The 8,652-nt window shown below is 42.7% G+C and overlaps 1 protein-coding gene across 1 annotated transcript in view; it reads right to left on the bottom strand.

Annotated features, from left to right (window-relative positions):
- The window catches only part of MYO5A (myosin VA), an 86,998-nt gene that overhangs the window by 53,719 nt on the left and 24,627 nt on the right, over nt 1–8,652 (bottom strand). The window contains exon 6 of the mRNA XM_033517030.1: nt 1,657–1,813. Within this exon, the coding sequence (XP_033372921.1) occupies nt 1,657–1,813 (157 nt within the window). The remainder of the gene's footprint in view (nt 1–1,656; nt 1,814–8,652) is intronic.

The following is an 8,652-nucleotide window of genomic DNA, read 5'->3' as shown; positions in this document are numbered from 1 at the left end:
GGCAGGACAAGGCAGGACAAGGCAGGACAGGACAGGGCAGGACAGGGCAGGACAGGGCAGGGCAGGACAGGGCAGGACAGGGCAGGACAGGGCAGGACAGGGCAGGACAGGGCAGGACAGGACAGGGCAGGGCAGGGCAGGACAGGGCAGGACAGGACAGGACAGGGCAGGACAGGGCAGGACAGGGCAGGACAGGACAGGGCAGGAGGGGACTCAGCCCCCATCAGCCCCACACGGGATGCCAGTGTGGCCCTGGCCGGGGTGTGGCACCTCCTGAGAGCACCGGGGCAGCACAAGGTGTTCTCTGGGCTCAGCTCCCACCTGCACAGCCACCACTGCTCCCAGGGCACAGGGCCCAGCCCCAGGGACAGCTGCAGCTCCAGGCAAGGCTCAGCTCCTTGGCTTCCTCCCGTGGCTGGACATTGCACGAGTCACTGCCCAGCACAGCACAGCTTGTTTTATCCCACTGCAGAAATTTCCAAACACCACACAGCACCACAAACCAGGCACAATTACCTTGTGACAGACACACACAACTGGGATGGGGCAGCTATAGTTTTGAGTATCATGAACTCCTCATGCCGGGAGGAAAGGAGGAATAAAACACAGTTATTTTTTTAAGTACCTGAGAAAAAAAAACCATGGCAGCATTTCACATTTCACTGCATGCATTCTATTTACTCATGATCTTTCACACTACTGCAGAGAGATGCCCACCATTTACCAAGGCATCAGTGCTCCTAAAGCATTTTCCTTGGCTGTTCATAGATAGGCATGAGTATGTGTGTGCCTACAGATTTCTCCAGAAATTCCCCCAAGACATTCTCTCTGATGAATTATTTCTTCACATAGTTCCTTAGCTTCAGCCACAACTTGAATCTACATATGTAGGCAAAGACATGAGAAACAATTCAGACACGTCTACAAAATCTTTTCTGCTTGGCTGTGACATCAGAATTAGTGTCTCCTGAGCTTCCCAGAGAACAGAGACCCTGAAGCAGGAGGAATTGTACATGTCCTCTCAAAGGCTACTGCCAGCACCTGCCCTCCAAAGCTAATGGCTTTTGGACTTGACTACAGTTGGGTACAACAATTTCCAGAGCCGAAACATGAGTCTGAGATAATTATAGCAAAATTATGTTTTTTTCCTCTGATAGAAACTGTGTGCATCTCACGTAACTGTTTTCTCAGTCTCTCTTTTCTAATATTATTTCCTAAAATTTAACATTTGCTTTACTTCCTTTTAGAACACACAACCTACTGGCCCCCACTGTGCATTGTACATATTTGGTGGGTAAGACCAACAGCTTTGGATACACACACAAAACCAGTCTTGTCTGACTGCATTTGGCCAGCAGTCTGGGAACTACCAGTAACAAAGCTGAAGAGACTTTAAGCAGTATTCACATAAAAATAACTTTATGTGAAATACAATAACAATATTGAAACATTACCTCCCATCTTCTCTCAGTCTTTCATAAATGTTACAAAAATGACATCTAAAGCAACTCCTTGTAGATGTGTTAAACGCAAAACTTTACTGCATATTTATATATGTTCTTAAGAAGTATGGATTGCTCTCTCTGTTTAATGCTTATGTTTGTCCCAGTAATAACTGAAGCTGAAGGGTGGGGTTTGGTGCAGTAGCTCTCTTACCTCCATGATGGGGTTGGAGGCCAAGACCTTCTCCTCAACATTGGCTTCACTGGCAGATCCACTGACCGTGGCAAAGTACCTCATGGCATACTTGGCAGAGACAGTCTTCCCAGCTCCAGATTCCCCACTGACAATGATTGACTGATTTCGCTCATCTCTGAAACACAAACACACGTGAATTCCCAGCTGTTCTCTCAAGGACACTTATTTTCTGTCCACAGCTTGGCAACAAGCCCTCCACCATAAATGTTAGCAGTACAGCATCAGGTAAGTGCAGGTGGCAGACACAAGGCAGTTAGTTCCCGAGCTCCTGACAGGCTGGCTGGACTGCCTGCCAGCAGGATGCTCCTCCAGGATGGACAGGATGAGCTGTGACAGCCCAGCCAGCCAGCAGAGCTGCTCTAGAGAACCTGGCTATGGCAAAGGATCTGTTACTGCTATTCACTACATACTTCTGCAGCTACATCTATACAGAGTCTGTGATACAGTGCTCCACTAAATTATCAGTGGTCATTAGTAAAGATCATGAATGCCATCTTACAGAGGGAGAAATCAACAGCTGAGTCAGCCACAGAAACCTTTGGTCCCTCTGTTCTAATCACCAGCTTATCCCAAAATTGTTCTGAATCTGAAAAATTCAAGCATGGCTGTTCAGGACACAGATAGCAGCTCTGGAGTGAAGACAGTTCTTTTGTTGTGAAAAAAATTCTTCTCTTGTAAAAAAGAATAATTTCCATTTGCTCCTAAAACAGTTTTATCTCAACTCAAAGAGAACTCTGAGCATAAACCAAATTATATGAGTAAACAACACACTACAAAATAACACAGAAATTAACATCAATAGAGCGCAAAACTTTTAAAATAAAGACCATATGTGCTTTATAAAGCTTTTACATTTTCAAAGCAAATGAAGTTAAAATATATTTTTAAGTACTCCTATGAGTTAGGTAAGCTTAATTCTCTTTTACACACTAACATGAAAAAAGGCAAAAGGAGGAATAAAACTTTCCCTCAAAGCTTTATGCAGCTGGGGCTGGAACACAGGGAGCACAGGCAAGGTACAGACCAGGCTGTCCTCACAGCACAGGAGCTGTGAATGACACTTCAGGCACCTCCATGCTCAGGCAGCACAGTGACAGTCTGCAGGCCTGCCAATGGCATCAGGAAATGCTGTGCAGGGAAATCAAAGACATATGCATGGAAAAACTACCTATGGTTTCTGTAGCCTAAAGGCCTGGCAGAAGATCTGGATTCTGCTTCTGGGATGATAAAAAAAGCCCTGCTGATGAAATAATGTAGCTATTTATCAAACATGTATAAATTACATGTGTTCCTTTTCTGTGTTTGGCCTGCCCACCTCAGTTAAAAATTGGTGATTTTGTCTCAAATTGGTGTTATGTGTCATGCTTATGAGCCCATTGGTATCCCAACATACTACCAATCCCAAATGGAAACAGGATTGTGTGCATGTCCCTCAGCATGGCCTCTAATGCACCATAGCCCCAGAGGCAAGAGCTCCTCCTCCTCCTCCTCCTCCTCCCTCTCTCCCAGGACAATGTCAATGCTTGTGATAACCTCAGAGGTACCTCAGATACCTCGGGTGCCTGGCCAGGCCTTCCCACCTGCCAGAAGAATGGTGACCATCTCTATCTCCCACCCTGGAGTTAAAACACCATTCTCATCAAATCCATTTGGTCTTCCACTGGTTTCCTGTGGTCTTTGATGGAACTACTGACTCTGTTAGTACTGTTCTCTCCAAGGGAGTGCTCCATCCACGTCAACTGACCTATTCTGTCAACTCAAGCCAATTCAAGTCCCATCAGGTATGAGGGCCCTATAAACTGGACAAGACCCCACAATAACTGAGGAGTTAGGCCCAGTTAATCACCTGTGGGCACAGGCTCTGGGTAACAACTATTCACAGGCCCTGCTGCAATTCTCAAGGTACTACTTATCTTCAAAAACAATGCCAAGCCCTCAGATAAGAGCACAGGTCCAGCATCCACTTTGTGCTGCTCTCAAAGCCACAGGCTGAAGGAGTTCAGTCACTCATCCCTGGGACAGCCAAGGCAGTATTTGTCTACCAAATTAAGGTACCAGTTGAGGCAGATTTTCCACATTTTGGTAAAAAGGATTTACTTGGAATGGCTGAGTGCTGCTTTAAATTTAATAGCAAAGTGTTAAGAAGATCAAAGCAACCTAATTTTATGTTCTCAACTTGCATGTAACACATGCAATAGGTGCGAATGACTAGAGCACAGTTCCCACATTCATACACGCCAAGCTGTCAGCCTCAGTGGGAGAGCTGTGGGACAGCAGAACTCTTCAGCTGATAACCCACCATGTGCAGCCCAGGTCACAAACCCAGCTGCCAGAGATGCCAGCCCTGGCCACAAGTCTCATCCCTCCCTTGGATGAGGCCTCATGTGCCAGTGGCCATCCAGCCTCTGCAGGACCCTGAGGGAGGTCTGTGTGCCTGGGACAGCTTGCAGTAACTTTGAAGATTTCCAGCTGGAAAATGAAGAAGAAACACTCTTGTTTCTTCCCCATTCCCCCTCACAGAGTTCACTCGTGGTAGACAGAGGTGTGTGGGAGAGAGCCTGTGGCTCAGGAAGCTGCAGGAGTTATGGATCCTCCAGCTCAAACAGAGCAGCAGCAGGATGCAGGAGAAATCCAAGTAAATGCCTAAAATCCACTGCTAACTGGGACAACCGGTAACAAACAATTTTCCTCCCCCACAGACAGCTCCTGCAGTGAGTCAAAACCAACCATTTCTTCATAGGACTGGCACCATTCTCTCATTTTTCTTCCTGTATCCTTTCAAATAGAAAAAAGAAAATCCCATGCCATTCTAAAATATGAAACTTCTGGTCTTATTTCAGGGACTGCCTAATACAGGAGATAGGCAACAACATAACAAGCTCTTCATTTGTAGATCACCAGCTGTTTCATGTAATAAATATCATTAAATACACGAAGACTGAGGAAGCTCAAGTCTATGAAGTGGATTCTCTGATGGTTACGACTTTTTAGATCCCAAGGTACAAAAAGGTTTCAGAAAACCAAGGAACACAAGACTCACTCAGACTTCTGACAAAACAGACTTCTGACAGAACTGTCAATAAAAAACAAGCACTTTTGCCAAGAAAGGACATGGAAATAAAGGTGTCTCATTCTAACTGTCACATTCCTGAAGGACACATGTGGGAGCATGAAAAATACACACCGGTTTTGCAGACCTTAGTCTCTTTTCAGGAGTTCCACTTTTGCAAAAACAATAATAAAAAAATGAGTTTAAAATAATTTTTCTTTAATACTGTTGCTAATTAGCCAGAGTTTCTTTCCCCCATGTCATAAGATATGAAGACTACTCTTCTCCTTAGCACACACTCATGTGCTCAGGAATAAGGGATCCATTATTATATTCCTGTGAAAGTACATACACACATATGCATTGCATACATTGGCCTGGAGAAGAGAGGGTTGGCTCTGTGTGAGCTGAAAGCATCGCTGCTGTCCCTTCTGCAGTGACTTTCTGTGTCTGCAGCAGCCCCAGCCATGATGACAAACAAAGGGCTCCCTCACTGCCTGCAGCAGAGCCCTCTTGCCAGAGCTCCATCCACGCTCAGGGCCGCTCTTGTCCTCACCAGTACATTAATCCATTGTTTTGCTTTAACACACTGCAGTGGCCATCCTCTAGCATATTATTCTTTGTGCTTTTTGGCAGAGAGAAAGGAAAACACAACTAAATGCCCGAGATCACGCTGGGCATTTGAAGGAGAAAGGAGAGTGTAAAACAAACCCAAACAGAGACAGGGGATGAGCTCTTCCTGCCACAGCCCCAGGGAAGACATGGCCTATGGACATCCTACCACAGGCTGAGAGATGTTTAGTCTTGGAGGAGGGTGGAGTGGTCCTGCCAGGCAGCTCTGCCAGCTCAGCAGAAAGTTCTTAACAACATAAAACTTTAAAGAAACAAAACACCACATTAAAAAGAAAAATAACAAGTTAACAAGCATCAAAGCCCCTTGGATGATGTATGAAATATATTATTTTTTATGATTTGGTATAACCAGTGGTCTGAAGAATAGTCTCTGTTTATGTCAAATGAAATTTTCATGATCAGGCTGTGTTAAAAATGAAACAAAATTTAAAAGATCAAAACAAAGGAAAAAATCCCCAGAAAACAAAAGTGACACTCCCCAAGTCATTTCTCAGATACATATTACACCTTTAGGGTTATTTTTAGTTAAGTCATTAGCCCCTGACCTTTGACCCGATATTTTGAGTACTTAACATGTCCCTAGTCAGAAAAATAAAAGCTGTAACTAAAACATTCAGCCAATGAAACAAGTAAGTAGGGCAACAGCTTCATGTGTGACACCACTTTGCAGCCAGAGACCACATTTCACGCAATACTTCATCTTCCTGCAGTTTTTTCTCTGACTAAAACGTGTGAGTAGATGATTTAAAAATTACTTCTGAATGGAGGGAACATTTTAATTATGCTTTTGCAAACAGAAATGAGGAAAAGCAATCTGGGAGATGAGAGGTGGAGGAGTCCTCTTTCCCCCAAAGGCAGATAGCAATCAGATCCTAGCACACAGAACTACATCACTGTGATGCAATATTAAGCCAAATTATCTTGAAAAGATAAGACTGAAACAGTTTGACTGGGAGCAATTTAGCACTCATGGAAACACCATGTTATGTTCAGGCATCAGTCAGGCTCACATTCAGCTTTTGCTGTTTCTGAACAGCAGAAGAATAAAGGAATGACAAAGCTACATTAAAAGTGCCATTTTAAATTGACAGGCCCAGACACTTCACAAGCTGAGATGTGAAATGATAGGCTGAGATTGCTTGCTGTAGCAGAGGATTTGGTTCAAAAATCTTCTATATAAATTGTCTCAGACCTATACTTTGGGAATCATGTGAAGGCAACAGCTGTTTCTTGATAAATACAAGAATGAGGACACACTTCAGAACACCTAACTGGTAATTTAAAGTGTTCTCTATCACAAAAAATAATGCAGAAACAGATTTCTGCATAGGCTGGTAATTTTTAAAGATAATTTTACTTTATCTACAAAATTTTGTTGACAGGCAGTATGTTTATGAGGAAACTCACTGTCAGAGAGCCAAAACTGAAAAGATGTAGTCTTACCTTGTTCCTGGAATCTTGAGATTACAGCCTACATAGCAACAGGGGCGCCTTATGCTTTGAATAAATGTTGCAAAATTTAACACTGAAGATAGTTTCTGCTCAAAGAAGGTTCAGCATTGAGGAAGCACAAGAGTGCTGCAAGCTGTCTTGAGTTATCTTACATACAGAAAAGGATTTGGCAGATTATGAATGAAATGACAATGCACAAGCAACCAGCAAGTGGTTTTAAAGACATCACCTTGCAAAAAAAGAGAAACCAAGTGCAATAATTGAAACATCAAAGCCGCTAATATTAAAGGCAAAGTTGTCAATTTTCAAACAATTTTCATTCAAGATCACTGCATGCACTTAAGCTGCTTCCCACAAAAACCAAAACAGCTTACTGCATCAAAGTCATCACTTCCACAGCAAACTGTCCAAACAGATCAGGATAATCAAGACTGTATACAGAGAGAAAAATCCTTACAGAGATCTTTGTTTACCTTCTCCCTCTGCACCAACTGAAAATCTCTCTCTGAAGCAGGAACACTAAAAGTTAGACCTCTCTATCAATAAGCATTTCAGAGAGGATTAAAGAAGCCCAAAGCTATTCAATTGAATCATCAAAGCACATTTTTTTTTGTACTTTTTTTGCTTCCTATGACTGATGCATCAGATGTATCACTTGATCTTGGCTTTCAGACTCATGACTCCACAGCACATAATGTTAAATAAATGTACATAAGCACACCCCTCCACAAACATCAACTTGGGAAAACAAACAAAAGGAATATAGAATTACTGACAACAAAAGGAATACTGAAATTATTGACATCAACCTCAATATTCCTATCAATCCATTCCTACCCCAGCTACCAGCATCTCTCCCTGGAAAAACTGTATCATCAATAGGTGATTTGAAAAGATTCTGATGTGGACTTTGAAAAGCTTGCCTGTGATGAGCTACTTCAAAGTTGAATTGTCTCCATGTCATAACACAGATGAGACTGGCAGAAAAGATCAGAGTGCAATATCCTTAATATATAATGAAGAAAGCAAATAACAGGGCAATTTGATGAGAAGAACATTAGTACTTAGTTTGCCTTTGATCCTAAATTGTCTGTGTTTGTTAACCTTGAGAACATTGCCAAGGTGCTGATATTTTTAAGGAAGCTTCTTGTCAGGGTGGTTTGAAGGCCACCACTTCCAGGACTGCCTCACCACTCCCCTCCCTGCCTCAGTGTTAAAATGTTAATTAATTAAATCTACTAGCTTTTCTCTTTTTTCCCCTTTTTTTCTTCCCTTTGTGGAGTTGCTATTGCTTTATTCTTTTCCTGATTTAAGTTATGGGTAAGTGCATCAACCCCATTGTATATGACCATCTCATCTTCATTTAACTCAAAACAGCACAAACTGTTGCTGAAGACCTGATCCTGGGATCTTCAAATATTAAAATCCCCTACTGCTTCAATGCAAGTACAGAAGAAATAGTTTTTATTTAATCTAGCAGTGACAGTTTGGTCTTCTTTATCTCACTGGTTCTTCTACTGCAGTTCTGTGGTGATAAGATAGACTTGTAAGCCTGAAATTGCTTCACATTCTCAAAACAGTGAATTTTCTATGATCAAAGTACCTGACAAACTCCCAGGGAAGGAACCTGTGACTCAGGGAACATTTGGGAGAGATCCTGTTCTCAGCACACACATAAGTACCACGAACATCAACGTGCGTCATGCCATCAAAGACAGAAAAGGAACTTAGTGCTTTGCCATCCTACAGATGAATTATGGCAGCAGGAAATCCAACCCAAGAAAATAACTTCAAAACTAATGACATTGCTGAAAGGTCAG

This window comes from Parus major, chromosome 10, assembly GCF_001522545.3.
Source record: "Parus major isolate Abel chromosome 10, Parus_major1.1, whole genome shotgun sequence".
Classification (NCBI taxonomy): Eukaryota; Metazoa; Chordata; class Aves; order Passeriformes; family Paridae; genus Parus; species Parus major.
Note: the sequence above shows the minus strand (reverse complement) of the source record. Positions and strands in the feature narration are given on the sequence as shown.